This window comes from Eublepharis macularius, chromosome 16, assembly GCF_028583425.1.
Source record: "Eublepharis macularius isolate TG4126 chromosome 16, MPM_Emac_v1.0, whole genome shotgun sequence".
Classification (NCBI taxonomy): domain Eukaryota; kingdom Metazoa; phylum Chordata; class Lepidosauria; order Squamata; family Eublepharidae; genus Eublepharis; species Eublepharis macularius.
The window spans coordinates 42,381,078-42,403,027 of NC_072805.1; the positions used below are offsets into that span (position 1 = coordinate 42,381,078).

The 21,950-nt window shown below is 45.1% G+C and overlaps 1 protein-coding gene across 1 annotated transcript in view; it reads left to right on the plus strand.

Annotated features, from left to right (window-relative positions):
* The first annotated feature begins 398 nt into the window (after positions 1 to 398).
* LPCAT2 (lysophosphatidylcholine acyltransferase 2) overlaps positions 399 to 21,950 on the plus strand; it is a 39,459-nt gene continuing 17,907 nt past the window's right edge. Inside the window, exons 1-5 of the mRNA XM_055000796.1 lie at positions 399 to 563; positions 11,834 to 11,973; positions 15,512 to 15,729; positions 18,826 to 18,938; positions 21,330 to 21,390. Coding sequence (XP_054856771.1) covers positions 399 to 563; positions 11,834 to 11,973; positions 15,512 to 15,729; positions 18,826 to 18,938; positions 21,330 to 21,390 — 697 coding nt within the window. The remainder of the gene's footprint in view (positions 564 to 11,833; positions 11,974 to 15,511; positions 15,730 to 18,825; positions 18,939 to 21,329; positions 21,391 to 21,950) is intronic.

Sequence of the window (21,950 nt, forward strand, 5' to 3'; positions counted from 1 at the left end):
GAAGAAATGCTAAAACAAAGCACGAGCAATTCTAAGACTGATCTATTAAACAACACAGAAACGATCCAGTAGGATCATACTTACAGCAACAGGACGTGCATTGAAACACCTGTTTGCAAAAAATCAAACCTTTACAGCTTTGAAAACCAGCCTTTGAACACCTGTTTGATTTGCAAACATCAGCATGAGATGGTCTTTTTAAATCTAAAAATGAGTACAATCCTTTGCTAGTTGGCTCTGAAAAGCACAAGAGCCGGGCTAAGGGGGTAAGTTGGCAACCTCCCATCTGCTCGCTCTTTTTCACCCCCCCCCTCCAAGTGGGTTTCACGCGCAGGCGCAGAGAGGAGAAGGAGGAGCGAGCGCTCTCGCAGCATCTCCGCTTCTTAAGCCGGGCAGCGATGACTCTTTGCACAGAGGCGGCCGCGGTGGTGGTGGTAGAGGAAAGCAGCATGGCGCAGCAGCCGCGGGTCTTCACCATGCCCAGGCAGCAGTCCTTCTGCCCGCCGCAGGTCTTGAACCCTTTCGTGCAAGAGCAACGTCTGGAGGCCAAAGACAAGTACCGGGTACAGCTGCTGTAAACAAATGGGAGGCGGGGTGGGGCTGGGAGCAGAGGAGAGAGAAGGCATCTGGGGACGGGGGAAGAGTTGCGATGCTTGCAATTAGCCCTCCTCCCAATGCAATCCCGGGGGAGAAACTCCAAGCAGGTGCGCAGCGCAAGAAATGCGCGTTCGCAACGATGCGCTGAGCGCTGCGGAGATTCCGCCCTCGCCTTCGATTCCCCGAGCGATGCTTGCTTACCTGGGCCCGAGGAAGCCGGCGATGATCCGTCTCGCAAGCCCGCCTCCGGCTCCTCTTGCATAAGTCAGAGAGGGAATTGCTCGGTTGGGATTCCCTTTGCCTCGGGGCCTCCCTTGGCCCGGGATCGCAGAGGGCGAGTGGCAGGCGTGGGTCGTTCGCTTTTAGAATTGTTTCTGGGGGGGGGGGGAGGATTCTGGCGTGTCTTTGGCTCTCGAGGCTGGGAGATTCTTTAGTTCTCAGGTTCCTCCTCTGGCACACGGGAATGCTTATTAATAGAGCAAGGGAGAGAAACGTTTCTTTATGTCACTTATACTCTGCCTTTCTCACCCAGACTCGAGGCACGTTGCATAGTATGAGTCAAGGCAGTCAATTTAAAAGACATTTCAATAAACAATGCAATAGAGTCTATAAGCCTTCACCTGGATAGCCCAGCTAAACAGGGTATGCCTTGGTTTTGTAATTGCATGAGAGACCTCCAACAAAGCAGGCAATGTCAAACCACCTCTGTTAGTCTCTTGCTGTGAAAACCCCACCAGGGGTCACCATAAGTCAGCTATGACTTGAGGGCAGGATTTCATTTAAACCCTGCCTGGATAGCCCAGGCGAGCCTGATCTTGTCAGATCTCAGAAGCTAAGCAGGGTTTGTCTTGGCTGATAATTGGATGGGAGACCTCCAACAGAGACCAGGGTTAGTCTCTTGCCATGAAAACCCCAGCCATGAGTCAGCTATGACTTGAGGGCACTCTCCACCACCAGGGTCTGTAAATGCAAATAAAGAAATGATGAAACAGAGCATAAGCAATTCTAAGACTGACATATTAAACAGTGCAGAAACTACCCAGTAGGTTCATACAGCAACGGACAGTACATAGTAGTAAAGTCTATAGTCCCTATCCCTTTACTGTCACATCTCTTTGAGACCACTTCCTTACAGTACAGCCCTCGTATCTCACTAAAAAGCCCTTTGTATCACTTCCTTGATAGGGAATTAGTACGCTTTTTACATTAGTATTAATATGCTTAAAAAACCTTTCTCTATAGAGCTTTTGTGGTGATGGGGACTTTAATAGTTGCATAACAGGCAGCAGTCAACTGATAAAAACTTTTTGGGCAGGAGAAATGTATAATAAGAAGACCCAGGTGGATTAGACCATGGCTATGTCTAGCCCAGTGACTAACATCAGTTGGCAAGATACTTCTAGGAAGCTGTCCAAATAACAGGAATCCTTCCTTGTTTGCATCCGGCATTCAGAGTTGCCTGTGCAGCTTCCACTGGCTCAATATGATCTGATCTGCCTGGCAGTGGGTCTCCAGGGTCTTGGTTGAAGAAAGACCCTTCTGAGCACCTACAATCCTTTGCAAGGGAGACGCCATGGCCTGAACTGAGCATCTTCTGTATGCAGTTCAAATGCTTACCTTCTTCCACTGACTGTCATTACTGAAGTGTGACTGCCAGATATGTCCTCCCATGAACTGGGCAGAACCTCTTCTAAAGCTCTCTGAACTTTACCTCTATGTCCACTTCTAAAGCTCTCTGAACATCACCACTATGTCTCCTTATGTCCTGTCTGTTGCTTTAAAGTATGTGCTCCTCTGTACTACCTGTTGCTTTAAGTATGACCCTATTGGGTAGTTCTATATTGTCTTATCTCAGTGCTAGAATTGCTTATGCTCTGTTCCAGCATTTCTTCAACTCTGTATTGGATACTTGCTAATGTTGCGTCTTTGTAAACTTGCATTTATTTACCCTATGGCATTGTTTATTGAAAAGTCCTTGATATTCTGTACTAATCTCACACTATATAAGACACCTTAAGTCTCAGTGAGAAAGGTTGACTATAAATGACATAAATAAAATAAAAATAATAAAACTTGTGCCCATCGCTGTATCTTGTGGCAGGGAGTTCTGTAAGTTAACTGTGGAAGGCTGAGGGAAAGCTACTTCGTTGTCATCAAAATTTACACTACTCCATTCTCCCCTCATCAGGGCTACTAAGGCAATGAACAGATTAAAGACATTCATAATAAAAATCCGTCCTAAAAACCATTAAAACCAAACCAAAACCTACTATTCAAACAATTAAAAGCAAGCTAAAATACACATGCCATACAATAAAATACATATACCTAAAAAAACAATTAAAAATGGGTCTGGGAGGGAGAATGGCAGGCAAAACAAAAATGGCACTCGCTGGCAGAAGATGGCAAGAGAAGGACAGGTGATTCTCTCTGGGGAGAAAGTTCCTGAGTTTTGGTGGCACAACTGAGAAGGCCCTCTTATAGGTTGCTTCCCACTTAATCTCAGAAGGCACTAGAAGAAAGGTGTACTTCTATGAGTGTCCTCAGAACCTGGGGAGGAAATAAAAAGTATCCTGTTGGTTGTTGTAGATTTTCCAGGCTGTATGGCTGTGGTCTTGGCATTGTAGTTCCTGACGTTTCACCAGCAGCTGTGACTGGCATCTTCAGAGGTGTAGCACCGAAAGACAAAGATTTCTCAGTGTCAGTGTGTGGATCTCTGTCTTTCAGCGTTACACCTCTGACGATGCCACGTCAGGAACTACGATGCCAAGACCACGGCCATACAGCCCGGAAAATCTGCAACAACCAACATCCTCCGGCCGTGAAAGCCTTCGACAATATATCGAAACGTGTCCCATCTGTTTATGTGCAACAAAGAAGGAGTGCTGCGCAATAGACTACTTTGGCTGCTCTTAAAAATTGCCCGATATTCCAAGAATGACTCTGCTTGTGCACCATCTTTCTGATTTCATTTTGGTGCCATTTGTGTGTAAGGGGAGGAGTGAGGAATCTTTGCTCTCTTGCAGTCTTTTAGCAGGTGAATGCAAAATCCTGCTGCAGAGCCAAGCTTCTCCCACTGAGCACCAAGCTTCAGGAATCTTTTGCTTACTTAGTGTATCTGGCTTGTAGTAAACAACAAAACCCTGGCTTTGGGGGGTTGCTGCAATTGGAGTGAATCTAAACAACCTCGAAGTAGACTTTTTTCAGTCAAAGAAGTCTTCCTCCAACTTAAAATTGTTCTTCTTCCAGTAGAAGAGCCACGGGAATCTGAATGGACTTCAATCTTTAGCCAAAAGGAAACATTTTAAAGTAATAAACACATAAATAAATTTTGCTCAGTGGAATTGAAACACTGGTTTCCTGTGATATAAAGCTAAAGACAAATTAGTCACAGTTACTGAAATACTTGCCAAGGTTAAAACTTGCCACCCACACCCGCCCTCCCGTATTTTAAAGTTAGCTTCATTGTTTCTCAGTAACAGTTAACTAATCTCAAGTCACAAGCCTTTTGAGTGCTTAAAGTATCTTTTATTTTATTATCTTAAAGCCAATGCTTTAACAATAATCAGTAGCAGACTGGTGAGTTGACCAGCTGTTCTCTTTTAACTGCTCAGACAACCAAAGCACGTGTCACAAACTTCAGTGTCGAATGTGTTCTCACAGTGTTAGGATGTAGGCTACTGTTACTTCCAGTTTTAAAAATGGGGAACTTGGCTCCAAAGTTTTGAATGCTGGACTGTGTCATGTGATCTTATTGGTGACATTCTGAAGTTTCGGAATACGCTAGCCTTGCTTCCACTCCGTATTGGTCATATGCTAGGACAGAATGTGGCTTCTGTGATACTGGAATGGACATTCTTCTTTTTTTATTGGCTGTTATTAATACATCTTTAACATAACAATAGCGATAGCAATAACAATTAAAGCGAAGTGCAACGTCCATTATCAACCATACAACTGTTAACTGTTTCTACAAGTAGATATAAACTGAGATCAATGAGGTATTTATACAGAGTGATTTCAATGGATTATACAGGTGAAGTCTGTTCCAAGCGTATTAAAAGTCTAGATTAATAATAGTTTGGTAAGGAAGCTTTGTTAATAACAATTTGTTATTTGATAAATAATCTAAAAACGGTTTCCACTTTGCATAGAAGTTCGTTGTGCAGTGTGGCCTTTCTCTATGTTGCAATCCTTCAGTTATTTTTTAAATGGACATTCTTCTTAAACACACACACGCTAAAGCTCCATTCTCCTCCACCCTATGCTTGTGAGTGGGGTGATGACTCTGGTAGAGCATCCGTTCTGGATACAGGTTCAGTCCCAGCATGTTCTGCTGAAAGATCAGGTAGTGTGTGATGGGAAGGTTCTCCACCGAAGACCCTGGAGCGCCATTGCCAATCTAAATAAAATAAATAGGTTCTATTGACCAAATGTCTTGATTCCAAATATGACAGTCTCATGTTCTACGGACAAACGGTTTAAATCTGCAGTATCTTTTTTTTTCATTTTAAATGTGAGTGGTATGTCAAAAGCTTCCATGACCATGGGATTAAATGCTAATTTGCAGAGCTAGATGGTGCCTCGAGTTACATGGACATTTTAGAAGCCACCATACTTGGTGGCTTCTAATAACTAAGAACAGGATTTCCTGTCTCATACTTGAAGTCCAGGGTTGTTAAAATGCGGTTCAAAGCTGTGGTGCTTGCCTCTTCCAGTGACTGCAAATGTTTTCAGGATTTTTCTATCCTTTAAAAAACCAGCTTTTAAAAAAAATCAGAATCATAAGTGATGCAGTTTTCCTGGAAAACAGGCAAAGAAAATTTTCCATATGGTAGAAGCCCTGTGTTAAACTGAAAGTAAAAAAGGCTAAACAAAATCAATGTGCTTGCTAGTTGGTGTGAAGCAAGGATAAGAAATATTTGCTGTTAATCTTGGGAGAAGGTCAAATTTAGGGCTTTTTTCCTGGGAAAAGAGGTGGTGGAACTCAGTGGGTTGCCCTAGGAGAAAATGGTCACATGGCTGGTGGCCCCAGCCCCTGATCTCCAGACAGAGGGGAGTTGAGATTGCCCGCAATCTAAACTCCCCTCTGTCTGGAGATCAGGGGGCGGGGCCACCAGCCATGTGACCATTTTCAAGAGGTTCCGGAACTCTGTTCCACCGCATTCCAGCCCTAGTTAAATTAGCTAATAAGTACCCCCCACTCCCCAAAAAATCTCAAATGACTGATTTCTTCTGAAAGCAGCCAATGAATTCATATCACACGGGTAGTTAGGGGTTTCTGTGATAATACTGTTTTAACACAAGACTCTTGTGGCACCTTAAAAATAACTTCTGTGATGTAAAATCTTAGAAAGTGATTTTACACAAAGCACATTTCCTATGGCTATATACACCCAGAAGTAGATATCGTTTTGAAAAGGTGTGGTCGGGCCATTAGAATTCTACCATATTGCGGATTGAGGAGCTATGTTTGATTGTCATCCAGTGCCATGGAACCAGGAGTGAAACTGGTTTCTTTTTCATATGCAGGGAGCGTTCCCACGTGCAAGAAAGCATTCAGAGCATGAATACTTTTTTGTTCATGTGAACGCTGTCATCTTCACTGGGGGATTGAAAGGCAGCAGTTGTGGTTGCTTTCCAACAGTGTTGCATCTCAAGAAAGAAGGTGCAAACTGGGGTGGGAGGGTGGGGGAGTTATTGCATTTAGCAAAGACCACAGGTCTACCTTTTGACTCTAGAACTGGGGTATTTTCTCCGAGCAGGTCAAACCTGTTGTTACAAGGAAGTAAATTGTTGCCGTAGGACAGGTTTGTGTTCTTTGTTCCGGAATGCCGAATCCTAGGTTCCTGCAAATTCACGTGCCCTTCTTAATACCAAAATAATTATTTCACCATTTAGTGAGATTAGCACTGTGTGCTAGGGTTGCCAGTCTCCAGGTGGTAGCTGGAGATCTCCTGGAATTACAACTGATCTCCAGGCCACAGAGATCAGTCCACCTGGAGAAAATGGCTGCTTTGGAGGGTGGACTCTATGGAATTATATCATGCTAAGGTCCTTTCCCTCTCCAAACCTTGCCTTCTCCAGGCATCACCCACCAAATCAGGGATTTCCCAACTTGAAGCTGGCAAACCAAGCCTCTTTTTTAAAAAAGAGTTCTTGGAAAGCAAGGTAATAATCTTTTGATTCCTAGCTTGCATCTTCGTCGGGGTGTGAAAACAAGTGTGGTGGAATTGGGCAGGAACGCTATCCTCACATACCCACTGCCTATGTGGGGAAAATTCCCCACTCTTTGTTAGACAATGCTGTGGAAGAAGCTGTCTTGCAACCTTGAAATCAGTCCTGGCTGTCTCTTCTTGAAATCCAAAATTGGATCTAGGGTTTCCAGGCTCCAAGTGGTGGCTGGAGATCTCCTGAAATTACAACTGATCTCCAGGTGGCAGACATCAGTCCCCCTGGAGAAAATGGCTGTTTTGGAGGGTGATCTTCAAGGCATTATGCCCCACTGAGGTCCCTCCCCTCCCCAAACCCTGCCCTCGCCAGGCTCCAACCTTTCAAATCTCCTGGAATTTCCCAACCCAGACCTGGCGACCTACTGTGCCTGCCTGACTAGTATGTTTTTATCCTACCTCAGCTAGTCCTCACAACAACCCCTGAGGTAGGCTTAGCTCAGAGTGTGGTTGCCCAGTGTTTCATGGCTGGGTGGAGAATATATGTATATATAAACTGTCTCGGTCAGAAATCCGCCTTGAGGTTTTCCGTTGTATTTATAGATGTGAGCTGTCTTGGCAAGCTCAAAAGATTGCTGATGAAGGAGGTGGAGAGGGAAACGGACAAAAAGAGGAAGCGGCTCTTCTGGTCCAAAACTTTGTTGAACTTTCATACGGCAATGTTATCAACACTGAGAGTTGCATTAAAACTTCCTGTAACTGGATTCCTCTCTGGTTTTGATTATTAGCCCTTTGGTATCCCTAGCACTGAAGTCCGCTGAAATTTAAAGGAGCATTGACTTCTCTGCATCCATACTGTGAGGTTTCCTTCCTGTATGAAACCTCTCAAGAAGGCTATTTCACAACCTCTTGAGTAAACCTCTTCCAGTTCCTCTGTTCCAGTTATAACAGTTGCGATAGATGTGTCGTCTTTGAAAAAGGAGCTCTGCTGCTTTCGCTGCAGGTCTTTTTCCCCCTAAGTTGCGCCTTCCAGGGATATTAATTGGTTTCTTATCTGATCTGGCATCATAGTAAAGTTTTCAGCCCTACCCTGCCCTGGTATCATCTGGCTATTTTGCACCTGTTTGAATTTTGAGAAAAAGTTTTAATTCTCTGTAGCCCAGGCAAGCCTGATCTCTGCAGATCTCAGAAGCTAAGCAGGCTCCAGCTTGGTTAAAAATTGGATGGGAGACCTCCAAGGAAGACCAGGGCCGATTTTGCACGGCTTACCTGAAGCCGGGATGTTGAGGAACATGCCGGAAAAAACATGGAAGATCGCGTTTTCTCACACGAGTTTTGCACGACATCGCGCAAAACTCGTGCAAGAAAATGTAATCTTCCGCATTTTTTTCTGGCATGTTCTGCAATGTTCTGGCTTCAGGTAAGCTGTGTGGAATCGGCCTAGGTTTGCAGAGGCAGGCCATGGCAAAGTACCTCTGTTAGTCTCCTGCCATAAGAACAGGGGCGGCGCAAGGGTTTTCGGTGCTTGCGGCTGGCCGGTTGGGCGCTCCCCCCGCTCGCGCACGTGCAAGCAAGCATGCACCGGCCTGCATGAGGACGTCATGTGTGATGTCATCACGGGAGCACGTGCGCTGCCGCCAGCCTGATCACTGCAGCGGTCGGCTGTGACAGTGCGCGGGTGGCCTCTGAGCTCTCCCGCTTGGTTGCCTGTGCCACAGCAGATGCCTGCCCGTGGTGGTTGCGCCCAGCCGGGGGCTTGTGCTGGTGGCGTCGGTGGTGCAGGAGGGATAGGAGGCTGCTGCTCTGTGGCGTGTGCTCCCGCCCCCCGCGCCTCCTCCGGCGCTCCCTCTGGCACCCCGTGCCTGAGGCCACTGCCTACCTAGCCTCAATGGGCGCACCGGCCCTGCATAAGAACTCCACAAGGGGTTGCCATAAATCAGTTTTGACTTGACGGCACTCTCCATCACCAACCTTCCCTTAAAAATAACCTTCCTTTAAATATATAGGGGGCGGGGGAGGACTTTCTTGTTCCCAAACCTGATTCTTTCAGTACAGTTGATTAGAAAATCTGTCCTTGGCTGCTTCCACACACGTTGGATAATCCACTTTCAATACTCTTTAGTGAACATTTGAAACTGATTTTCCATGTGTGGAACAAAAAATCCACTTCAAAAGGATTGCGAAAGTGCATTATTCAACGTGTGTGGAAATGGCCCTTCTCTCTCTCCTCCCCCATCCCCATTTTTCACTGTGTCTTTAGTACTCTCCAATGCTGATCAAACTCTAGAAGCACAACAGGCACCGTTCTGCCAAGATCGGGGGGCGGTGGGGGGGAGAGAAGAAGCATTATCTTCGCTTGTTCTCCTTATGCCAGATGGTAGGAGGAGTGGAATTTCTTTTGCTCCCTTCTATCGCTACTACATAATAACATTTGCATGATTCTTTTGACCATTCAGTTTGCTATGGACAAATAGCTGCCCGGGTGGCCTTGCCTGGGCAGGAAGGTGGAGTATAAACTCTTTAAATATATGTGGGTAGGGGCATAAAAATAACCTCAAACGTTATTTAGTGCATTTTTAGTGCAGTAGCAGCTGAGTGTGGCACATCTGGTTCTTTCCTCCTCTGTTTTACCATCACAACAACCCTGTGAGGTAGGCACCACATAGCAATATTAGTGATAAAGAATGGCAGAAGTTTTCCTTCAGTCTATGTTGGTTTTTGAACAACTTGGGTTTAAAGTTTGGGTCCTGTGAGGCACTCACTTCTGCTGCCACAAACATGGGTTTGGTTGGTACCAGGTGGGTGAATATGGTTTATATTTTCTGATGTTTGTCAGAGCGATACTGTCATTCTGAAAACATTCATCCATCTGGAAGTGAGTTGATCGTTGTTGCCTGGCACCTTCTTTGATATTTAACAGCTCCTGTGCTCGTCTCGTCTTGCTGCAAACATGGCCATGCTGTTTGCATTTGAGGATTCTTAAATATTTACGTCCAGTTCTTGAGCGCCTTGTGCCTCTCTGGAGATAATGTCTATTCAGATATTGCAAGAGAGGAAGTTAGTTTGCGTGTGTTTTGGCAATTGGTCAAGAGATTAGATAACCAGTTTCCTGAGATGGCTTCTTACTGGAACAAGCTGAGAAAATTCAAATGATAAGAAGTATGAGAAAATGCAAAGGACAGAAATCTTTATGAGGGTTGAAGCAACTCTGGGCTTGGAGACATGAGATTTCTGCCTGGTTCGCACATGTGTGGTTATTAGGGTTGCCACCTCCAGGTTGGGAAATTACTGGGGATTTGGGGGTGGAGCCTGGAGAGGGTGGGGTTCAGGGAGGGGAGGGGCCTCAGCAGTGTGTAATGTCATAGAGTCCATCCTCCAAAGCAGCCATTTTCACCTGAAGAACTGCTGTCTGTCAGCTGGAGAGCAGTTGTAATTCCAGAAGCTTTCAATCTATCACCTGGAGGCTGGCAACTCTAGTATTATTGAACGCTTGTTGACTATCAGCAGAACGTGAAAGCTGACTCCCTTGGCAAATATTCCTTTGCGGCAGATATGGCAGTTTAGATAGCCCAGTCTCAGGTTCCTACAAGCAGCAATTACCAAACTAAGAGAGAACTATTTCTCCTTCACCCATAATACTAGAACATTAATAGGGGAAACAAACCAACACCCGTAGCCGATTGTAGATTTCCTCCTCCTTTCTACAAGTCTGAGAAACAGCTCAAGGCATTTAAACTTGGTGATCAGAGAAATAAAAGGTTTATTTAGCAATAAGCCTTGATCCAGTCCATTAGGGAACTCGATGCATACAGAATGTCAGCAGAATGCATGTACAGAAGTACATGATCTTCAGAGAATGTTGGATTGACAGATAAGAGTTTACTTTTAGGAATAAGAGCAGTCAAGCTGGCACCTGCAAACCCATGGCAAAACTGAGGAAGCAGGCACCCAAGGCCAGAGGCTGAGAATGCGTAATAAAAATAAATAAATAGCCCTTTTGCCTTTTCAGAATAAGATAGATTAATAGATCGAAGATCATCTTTGAGTGGCTCCAGTAGTTATCATGACATTCTTGAAACTTTCCCTCTTAAGGCTGAGAGTGGAAGAAACACATGTAGCTTTGTGCGTGTGTAGGAAAACTTGCTGACTGCAACAGCCCAATGTGGCAGCATGAATGATAATCGGAAAGTGTGTGAGAGATTTATGGGTAGAAATTTGAACAATCTGGTTCAATGAAATAATGTGCCAATAGGGTATTTTCTAGAATTTCTCTAACAAACTTCTAGCGAAAGCCAATTTGGTGTAGTGCTTAAGACCAACAGGACTCTAATCCAGAGAACTGGGTTTGATTCCCGGCTTTTCTGCTTGAAGCTGGCTTGGATCAGTCACAGCTCTCTCAGAACTCTCTCAGCTCTACCCACCTCACAGGGTGATTGTTGTGGGCTAGGGTTGCCACTAAGTCCCTCTATCCTCCCACTAGGAGGTTTGGGACCTGGCACTTACCTTCTCTCGGGCTGGTATGAATCCTTGCGTACACGCGCTCTGATAGTGACATGAAGATGTCACTTCCATAAGTGACAGCACCATGCTGGCTGCGTGGTGATGTCACTTCCCTAAGTGACATTGTTGCGCCAGCCATGCAAACAGTTCCGTGCTTTGCCTGGAGCTGATTCTGCTGGTTTGGGGTCCAAATTGGCCCCAAACGAAGTGCAGAAATGCTCCCGCAGGCAGCGTGATGATGTCACTCATGGAAGTGACGTCGCCACGCTGGTAGGGAGCGCGTTCATGGCACACACACTCCTGAAGTGCCTGCTGCTTGTGGGCAAGCTCTGGGAGCTTGCTCCTCCCACCGATTGCCCAGCGATTGGTGGACAAGGGGCCAAATCCCCAGGAGTTTGTCCACCACCGGCAGGCACCTGGGAACCCTACTGTGGGGTTCTTCAGCCAAAACTCTCCTAGAGTTTCATGTATGTCCTTATTTCTGGCTTATGAAGGGGAGGACACAATCGTTCCTGGAGCATCTTCCATTGAGCAAGGTGTAGCTGAACTTGTCTCTTGTTTTCCAGGAGGTCCTGTTTGGACTTATTCTGCTCCCGTTACGGGCAATGTTGATGCTGCTAATTTTGCTCCTGGCCTGGCCATTTGCTGTCCTAGCAACCTCCTGCAACTCACATAAAGAGGTTGTGCCTCTTGTAGGATGGAAAAGGTAAGAATGCCATAGGGAATATGTGAATTGGAAAAACTCTCATTTTTAATGGAGGCCTTCCCCCCGCCCTAAAAGTTTGGGCTTGGGGGGGTGTGAAGAAGGTAATTGCTTTATGTAATTTGCAAGCACCTTCTCCTTAACCAAAACAAAGCTTAACAGCCAGATGCTGTGCAGTGATTTCTACTGTGTTCGACTAAATTTGCTCCCAGAAAAGATGCATAGAATTCTATCCTAAGGGTTGATTTAGATTGCTAACCTTAACAACAGGGTTTATTTATCAGTCTTCTAGACAGATTAGTGTCCAACTTAGACCAGTGAACAAGGTTAGTGTTCTTATTATCCTCACAATACAGCTGGGAAGCTGGGTGTGAGAGGGTTGCCTTACTCATAGCCAGGGCTTTTTTTCAGCCGGAATGCTGTGGAACGGAGTTCCGGCACCTCTTGAAAATGCTCACATGGCCAGTGGCCCCGCCCCCTGATCTCCAGACAGAGGAGAGTTTAGATTGCCCTCCGTGCCTCTCCAGCGGCGCGGCGGGCAATCTAAACTCCCCTCTGTCTGGAGATCAAGGGGCGGGGCCACTGGCCATGTGACCATTTTTGCCTAGGGTGATTTGAACTTTAAAAAACTCCCCCCTTGTTCCAGCTGACCCAAAGTGACATCATTGTGCGGTCCTGAGTTCCACCATTGAGATCCACTACCTCTTTTCCCAGAAAAAAAGCCCTGCTCATAGCTACCTACTGATTAATAAGAAATTTAAAAATCTCTTGCCAATAGTGGAATTTGAACCAACAGAGTGCTGATTCACAGCCTAACCACTTAACTACCATGCTGCATCTTGGTAGTGCTGCATGGGTGAATTCATTTCTTCCTCTTCCCTTCATGTATGGTGAGTTCATTAGAAACTTACTGGTTTACATTTGAGTAAATCCTGTACACAAATAAACACAAGAACGGGAGGAAGGGTCAATGAGAAACTTTTCATTTTTTAAAAAAGGCTTTGCTACAGAAAGAAATAACATTTTCTTCTGTTTGATAAGCAATTGTCAGCTTTGGTGTGAAGTGGAGGCAAGAGATCAACGGCAGCCCAGTTATTCCAAGACTTCTTCCCAAATCTTCAACTGTGCCTCGTCCATTCTGAGTTGAGATCTCCTGACTTAACATGCCAGGAGGCAGATCTCATGGTGGGAAACCACAACTCCCGAAGACAAATGCTTCTTTGTACTGCTGCGCCTATTCAGTGGTTAAGTGAATGTACTGACTGTCAAGATGGGTAACCGTTTTAGTATGTCTGTAGCAGTAGAAAAGAGCAAGAGTCCAGTAGGACCTATAAGACTAACAACATTTTTGGTAGGGTATGAGCTTTCGTAAGTCACAGCTCACTTCTTCTTATACAGCTAGAAGAAGTAAGCAGTGACTCATGGAAGCTCATCCCCTACCACAAATATTGTTAGGGCCAAGCTACAAGTGATGAATGACACTTGAACAGCAAGTGTATTTCTCCCTGTTCACTTGCCCTACACTTGATCCACTTGCCGTTCAAGTGTCATTCGTCACTTGTAGCTTGGCCCTTTAGTCTTATAGGTGCTACTGGACTCTTCTCTACTGCTACCAAATGTCAGTTTCTGCCTTATAATACTGTAGAACAACTTCCAAATAAACTTCTCCCAGCTGGTATAGCATGAAATCCTAGGTCTCATGGAGGCTAAGGGAACAATCCTGAGCAAGCCTGAGGGCCAAACTACAAGTGACGAATGACACTTGAACAGCAAGTGTATTCTTCCCTGTTCACTTGCTCTCCACTAAATCCACTTGCCGTTCAAGTGTCATTCGTCACTTGTAGCTTGGCCCTCAGAAGAAAGTCAAGTGTAGAGTCTGCCCTCTTAAGCTGCCATTTTGTCCGGTGGAATGATAGTCTGGACTTCAAATGTAATTCGGAGAGAATGCCAGCCCAAACCTGAAAGATAATAACCCCAGTTAGTGCTGTTGTTGGTATATGCTTGTCACTACCAGCTTTGATATTTCCAAAAAAAAATGGGGGGGGGGATCATAACTTTTGGTAGTTAGATCTTGGAAAGATGGGTTGAGCATTGAATGCAGCATTCGCACTGGGGCAAGGACTTAGATCTGGTTGAGTAGTGCAGTACTGGATTTGACTCTTGACCCATCTTTCCAAACTGACTCCACTGGTAAGAATGAGCCGTCTTTCTTTTCCTTGGCATAGAGTGGATTAGAAACATGGCTGTGTTGGAAAGAAATGGCTCTGCGTGATTCTTTGGAGAAAGACATAGGGACTGTAGAATCTACTAATGTGTATTTCCTGTTGCTGTAATGCTTCTATTGGTCATTTCATAGAAAAGGAGCTGGAGGAACTCATTAGCATAGCTCATTAGCATATGCCACACCCCTTGCCATCACTGGAAGTGTGTTATTGGCATAACTGATTTGCATATGCCACACCCCTGACATCACCTATCCTGGCTGTTTTGGACCCAATCCTGGCCATTCAGGGCCAAAATTGGGCCCAAAATGGCAAAAAGGAGCTGAAAATGGCCGAAAAGGGGCCCCAAATGGTCGAGATCGGGCTGCTGCTGAGTGAGAGAGTGATCCACCACTCATCAGAGGTCCGATCCAGGCCGTGTCAGCCCCAATCCAGGCTGAAATGGGCCCCAAATGGCTGAGAGTCAGGTGGGTGGGTCCACCTGACATGTGACCTCTTTGGGGAACTGCCGGAACTGCCTTCCTACGTGTTCCCCCTCGAAATGAGCCCTGCCTATTGGGTACTTTCCATGTTGTTTAATAGGTCAGTCAAAATTGTGTTTTGTTGCTGCATTGTTATCAACACTGTTTTCAGATTTATGCTTTTTTCCCCTTCAAATTTCTGCTACCCGTACCCTGTTGTATTGTTCATTGAAAGCTGCAGCTCTTGATGGTATTGACTAGCATGGTATAATCCACTTTGAGTCACAGTGAGAAAGGTGGTCTATAAATAACGTAAATAAATCAAATACAAATTAGGTTGTAGCCCTTGAGACCCACAATTATGGTTGCCAGCTCTGGGTTGGGAAATTCCTGGAGATTTGGGGGGTGGAGTCTGGAGGAGAAGGGAGGGGCCTCAGCAGCATATAGTGCCAGAGACTCCACCCTCGAAAGCAGCCACTTTCTCCTGGGAAACTGATCTCTGCCAGCTGGAGATCAGCTGTAATTCTAGGAGATCTCAACCACCACCTCAAGGTTAGCCTGGAGGATCTGGAGGGGCGGGGGGAGGGAAACCAATGGTTTCAGTTGTGCAGTGATTTCAATTCAGGATCAGTTTATCATCGGTCCTCTGGCAGCAATTTCAGAAACTGGGATAATGCAGCAGCTAGAGTCTGACTGTGCTTGGAGAAAAAGTTCTATTAAATCTTGCTGCATTCGGCGATTGTTGATTTGGCCTGAGGATTCTTTCATTTATATTTAAAAGCAATAGGAAAAGACCTTCTTGATGGGCTGACCTTCCAGTTCATGTCTCTGATTTTCTCCCCCCACTACTCTTATAAGGTTCGTATCCTACACCGGCCTCAGGTTCTTGGCCCGTGCCTTGTTCTTCGTGATGGGCTTCCGCGTGAAAGTGAGAGGCAAACCAGCCAGCCGTGCCGAAGCAGCCATCTTCGCCGTAGCTCCTCACTCCACCTTCTTTGACGGAATTGCCTGCATCCTCGCTGGGTTGCCTTCGATCGTGTCTAGAACGGAGAACCTCAAGGCCCCCATCCTCGGCAGTAAGTTTGCAAGAGACGGCTAGCATTTCTCCGAGGCAGAATGAGACTGTGAGCTTTTGTGTAGATTTTATGCTTTCCCCCATGCTCTCAAAGTGTTTGGCATACATTTATTTATTTATTTATTATATTAGATTTTCAGTCCGCTCTCCCTGCCGGGCGGGCTCAGGGCGGAGTACAACATTTCAATTTACATAAATAACAGTTAAAAACAGATAAAACAGTGTACAAATAACATTAAAACAACTTTATACAATACAGCTTCTCTTCAGATGGTGATGATAAAATACTGCTTTTCAAGCCCTGGCTCATACGTAGGGTGGTGGACAGCTCTTTAGCGTGGCCAGTGGGGGCCCAAGTTATTTTTCCCCAGTAAGGGAAATTATTTTTGGTGGTCCAGTATAGCTGTAGATGATTTAACTGAGGGCCAAGCTACAAGTGACGAATGACACTTGAACGGCAAGTGGATCGAGTGGAGTGCAAGTGAAATACACTTGCCGTTCAAGTGTCATTTGTCACTTGTAGCTTGGCCCTGAGGCTATCGTACTTTGCTCACATCATGAGAAGACAAGATTCACTGGAAAAGTCAATAATGCTAGGAAAAGTAGAAGGCAGCAGGAAAAGAGGAAGACCCATCTTGAGGTGTTTTGACTCAATAAAGGAAGCCCCAGCCATCAGTTTTGTAAGACCTGAGAAAGGTTGTCATTTGGAGGCCATTGATTTATAGGATTTCCCTAAGTTGGAATTGACTTGATGGCACATAATCCACACACACACCTGTCCTCTTTGTTGCCCAAATTTAGAACATCTTTTTGAGATGCTGGTTTTAAGATGGTGATAAATACATCAACAAATAGGTGCTGTTACTGAATTTTGTGAATACACTGCTCTTATTTGAAAGTTCCAGTTCTTGCCACAGATTCCTCCAACCAATGATGAGTCTGCAGTTATTATCTCCTCCCCACCACCATCACATCAGCAAAAATGAATAGAAATGTTACTATTAAAACTGACAGTGGTCTTTTGTAACAATTGCATGTAAGTGATATACCATGAAGAAGCCAGCAACTTGGGAACAGCAACAATATAAATGAAAAAAAACCCTGTTGTAACAGTAGAAAAGGGCAAGAGTCCAGTCGCACGTATAAGACTAACAAAATTTATTTTAGAGTATGAGCTTTTGTGAGACACAGCTCACTTCTTCAGATACGGCTAGAATGTGAATCCATTTTATATAAGGACTATTGTCGAAGGCTTTCACGGCCGGAGAACGATGGTTGTTGTGGGTTTTCCGGGCTGTATTGCCGTGGTCTTGGCATTGTAGTTCCTGACATTTCACCAGCAGCTGTGACTGGCATCTTCAGAGGTGTAGCACCAAAAGACAGAGATCTCTCCAGCACTTCCAACTACTTAGTCAGATTGCACAGGGAAGCCATTGAAATTTATAAGCATAAGAACAATTTCAACAGGAAAGAAGAGACTTTAAGAATGAATAGAGCATAGTTTACAGTCCTGAAAAACACCAGGCTAACAAAATACTCTACACCCTACAATAGCCCTGCAGAGCAGATCAGCATATCAAGCACCAATCCATATGCAAAAGAACCTCCTCAGGATACAGTGAAGCCTCCATCCATTAGCATTCCACACCCTGGGAAACTCTTACAGGATGACTCAGCCCAAACTCACCTCCCTGAGTAGATATAAATTACCTGCCAACATCTTCTCCACACTGTGACACTGAGAGATCTCTGTCTTTTGGTGCTACACCTCTGAAGATGCCAGCCACAGCTGCTGGCGAAACGTCAGGAACTACAGTGCCAAGACCACGGCCATACAGCCCAGAAAATCCACAACAACCATTATATAAGGACTGTTGGACTGACATTCGAACTGTATCTGAAGAAGTGAACTGTGTCTCATGAAAGCTCATACTTTACAATAAATGTTGTTAGTGTTACAGGTGCTACTGGTATCTTACTCTTTTCTACTGCTACAGGCAGACTAACACAGCTACCCATCTTGATCTCTTGTTACAGTATGAGCAGGGGTCATTTCATAGAAAAAGTGCTGGAGGAACTCATTAGCATAGCTCATTAGCATATGCCACACCCCTTGCCATCTCTGGAAGTGTGTTATTAGCATAACTGATTGTGTATGCCACACCCCCTGACATCACCTGTCCTGGCTGTTTTGGACCCAATTCTGGCCATTCAATCCTGGCCCAAAATGGCAAAAAGGGGCTGAAAATGGCTGAAAAGGGGCCCAAAATGGTCAGGATCGGGTGGCTGCTGAGTGGGAGAGTGATCCACCACCTGTCAGAGGCCCGATCCAGGCTGAAACGGGCCCCAAGAGTCAGGTGGGTGGGGCCACCTGACATATGACCTCTTTGGGAACTGCTGGAACTGTGTTCCTGCACGTTCCCCCTCAAAATGAGCCCTGAGTATGAGAAAGCAAGAAACTAAAAAGGGCATATTTGTGCACCATTCTATTATGCTGAGAAACTTATTTTTGACATGGAAAATATCTTCATGAAATGGTTCCAGAATTCCAAAGGGCTGTTAATGATTATGGTGAAATTCTTTATCTTTGAAGCCCCACAACTCTGCCTTCAGAATAATCCTTGTTTGGACCTGATGCAACTCTTGTCCAGTAGCTGCTACTCAATTTTGGCTCTTGTTTCCATAGCGGCAGGCTTGCTGGCATCAGAGCATCTTTGGAAGCACCATAGAACATACTGGGCTAGGCTGACCTGTGGAATTCTTGGGTTAAGTCAAAAAATGGTGGGGTGAAACGTCACTGAATTCAAGCGTGGTTTCTTCTGTTCTTCTGAAGAAAAGGGACTTGGTTTTGCTACCCTTCAGATATTTCAGGCCACAAGTTTCTAAACGGCACAACTATCAGTGAGCAAGTCTCTTCATGATAGGACATTTTGGAGGTCTTTCATTCATAGCATAGGTCGGAGGTAACTTGACAGCACGTAACACACAATCAACCAATCTTTTAAAATAAGAGGGTCTCCAGGTTACTAGAGGTTGACCAACAATGTTCCTATACTTCTTTCTTACATGCTGTTTACTAATATTCGTATGAACACAGGAGTTCTTCAGGCCCTTCAGCCCATCCTGGTGTCCCGCCTTGACTCCAATTCTCGGAGCAATACAATCAATGAAATAAGCAGACGGACAACTTCAGAAGAACCATGGCCACAGGTATAAGAGCTCCTTGGAGAAAGGGCAGGATTAAAACTTGAGTTTACAAAATAGGTTCAAAAGTTTGGGTGTGTTCTTAATGACCAGCTATGACCAAGAGACAAGGGAACAGACTAATATAGACTCATAAAGACACAAGAAAAGTCTGGCTAGTTCAGACCAGAGGTCCGTCCAGTCCAGCATTTAGTTTGTATTAGCCAGATTTCTCCAGGAGGGTCATAATACTGGAACTCGGGGAATCCAATGAAGTTGTTTAGAAGTGAATTTAGGCAGGACTTTTTTTCAGCTGGAACGCAGTGGAACACAGTGGAATGGAGTTCCGGCACCTCTTGAAAATGGTCACATGATTGGTCATAAATGTGACCATTTTTGTCAAGGGCGATTTAAATGTTAAAAAACTCCCCCCTTGTTCCAGCTGACCCAAAGTGACGTCATTGTGCGGTCCTGAGTTCCACCACTGACTTCCACCACCTCTTTTTCCCAGAAAAAAAAGCCCTGGATTTAGGACAGACAAAATAATCCTTCTTTGCTCACCAAGTAATTGAACTGGAACTCACTGGCAGTGAATGTAGTGATGGCAACAAGCACAGATGGGTTTAAAGAGGGAGTGGAGGATCTGTGGAGGATAGGAAGATCAGTGGCTACTAGCCTAAGGGTTGATTAAAATTGCTAACCTTAACAACAGGGTTTATATATCAGTCTTCTAGACAGGAGATATTCCGCCAGGCATATGGTGGAGGCTAATTTTAGCCCATCATTGCAGAGCCTTCTACCGGTCTCCCTCTACACGGGGTATTTTATCTGTTTTTATAATTTATTTTAAGCTGTATTTTAATCTGTGTTGTACCTCGTCCTGAGCCTGCTTGTGGGGAGGGCGGGTTAAAAATTAAATAAATAAATAAGACCCATTGAGTAGGCTTCACTGAGGGCCAAGCTACACATGACAAATGACACTTGAACGGCAAGTGGATTGAGTGGAGGGCAAGTGAACAGGGAGAAATACACTTGCCGTTCAAGTGTCATTCGTCATGTGTAGCTTGGCCCTGAGACTCCCAACCTGCTTAGAATGGCACTATAAGTCTGGATCCAACCTTAAGTTTCAACAATGGGACATAAAGCTTCCTGGAGGTATATCAGGCCAGGGAAAATGGACCATGTGGCAGCGGTGACATCTAAGCCTGTTCTCCCTGTGAGTTATGGCCCTAGCCCAAATCAGGCCTCATGCTTCTGGGAAGCATGGAAATCCCAGACCACTTCTGTTGACCTGACCCAGGGATGTAACCGGTAAAATTGTAGTTCGCTCCTGACAACCGCTCTCCCGTGACGCAATAGCTGCTCCCCTGAGTTACTCTTTAAGTGGAGAGGTTTCACCTGAGGGCCAAGCTACACATGACGAATGACACTTGAATGGCAAGTGTATTTCTCCCTGTTCACTTGCCCTCCACTCAATCCACTTGCCGTTCAAGTGTCATTCATCATGTGTAGCTTGGCCCTGAGACTTTCGTCATGCATATTCCCTCCCTTTAAGCCCCCTAAATAAATAAATAAATAAATAAATAGCATGAGAATATAATCACTGGTCACAAGTCTCTCAACACGAGACATCTTATGTGGGGACATTCAAGTGTAGGGATATGCAATGTTAGCCTGTCAGGACCCTGCCAGGATATTTTACAAGAAACTCCACTGGTTGGTTTAATGAAGATTTATTATAAAAATCCAGTTCAAGGTATAACAGAGATTTTGTTAGGAATGACACAGTATCAACCAACGGTAGTACATGTAGCTCAAAGTACTGCCCCCCCCTTGTCTGGGGGCTGGACCTTCTGCCTGTGAGAATCTAGGCACTCAAGGTCGACTCGTCAGTAGGCTAAACATCCTCTGTAGGGAAAAAGAAACTACGGGCCAAGCTACAAGTGACGAATGACACTTGAATGGCAAGTGTATTTCTCCCTGTTCACTTGCCCTCCACTCAATCCACTTGCCGTTCAAGTGTCATTTGTCACTTGTAGCTTGGCCCTACAGCTGTCTCATCCTCCCTGGCAGGGGGATGGGGGGAAGAAGTTAGATGCCAACCTCCTGACATAGCCAGGAAGAGTAGGTAGAGGCGAAGATGAAATGAACAAACCCTCTGAGAAGCGATCTCCACCAGCTCTGCCTTTTTAAATTATGCTTCCCAGCTAACATGGCGTCTCCCTACACTTGAGCGTCCCCGTGTAAGATGTCTTGTATAGAGAGACTACACAGGAGGAATTTTCTGTGCCCTGCCCGCTCCTCTCTCCAATACATCATGAATGAAAGCTAATCCTTCAACACGAATTGGCCCTTCTTTTTGTGTGAGTATAACAGTTAAGGTTCATGAAAAATGGATGTAGTTTTTCTTTCTTCTAGGTATTGATTTTCCCAGAAGGCACTTGCACAAACCGTTCATGCCTGATCACTTTTAAGCAAGGTAAGGGAAGTTTCGTCTTGGGTGTCCTATTGCTGAAAAGCTGAGATGGGGGGTAAAATATTTATTGGTTTAAAGAAGCTGGGAAAATGTCGGTTACCTTGAAATTATTTTTTTTTAAAAAATGAAGACTCAAGAGAATGTTTCATATCAAATGCTGTATTTTTTTAAAATGCATTGTTCCATAAGTTGCTATTTTTCTAGATTGAATATAAACTGCTCTCTTTGGATTTCTGGCATAATGAAATATTCATCTTCATGCTCAGATAGGCTGGTTATGAACTTAGCTGAGAGCAGTTCCTTAGAATATTTTTTTAGGGCCCAGGATAGAGTAGGCAGTCCTTGGCTAGCAGCCTTTGAGAGATTTGGGGTGGTGGAGACTTGCCAGAAGTGTCCTCCTAACGTCATGTCATCACTTCTGGCTGCATAACCGGAAGTGATGTCACCGTGTTGCCATCAACTCTTGCATCCACTTGAAAGCTAGAGACGTCATGACTTGGGGTGTGTGTGTGCTGTTCTAGCCTTCACTGAAGCAAGGGAAGGTAATGCAGGGGGCGGGAGCC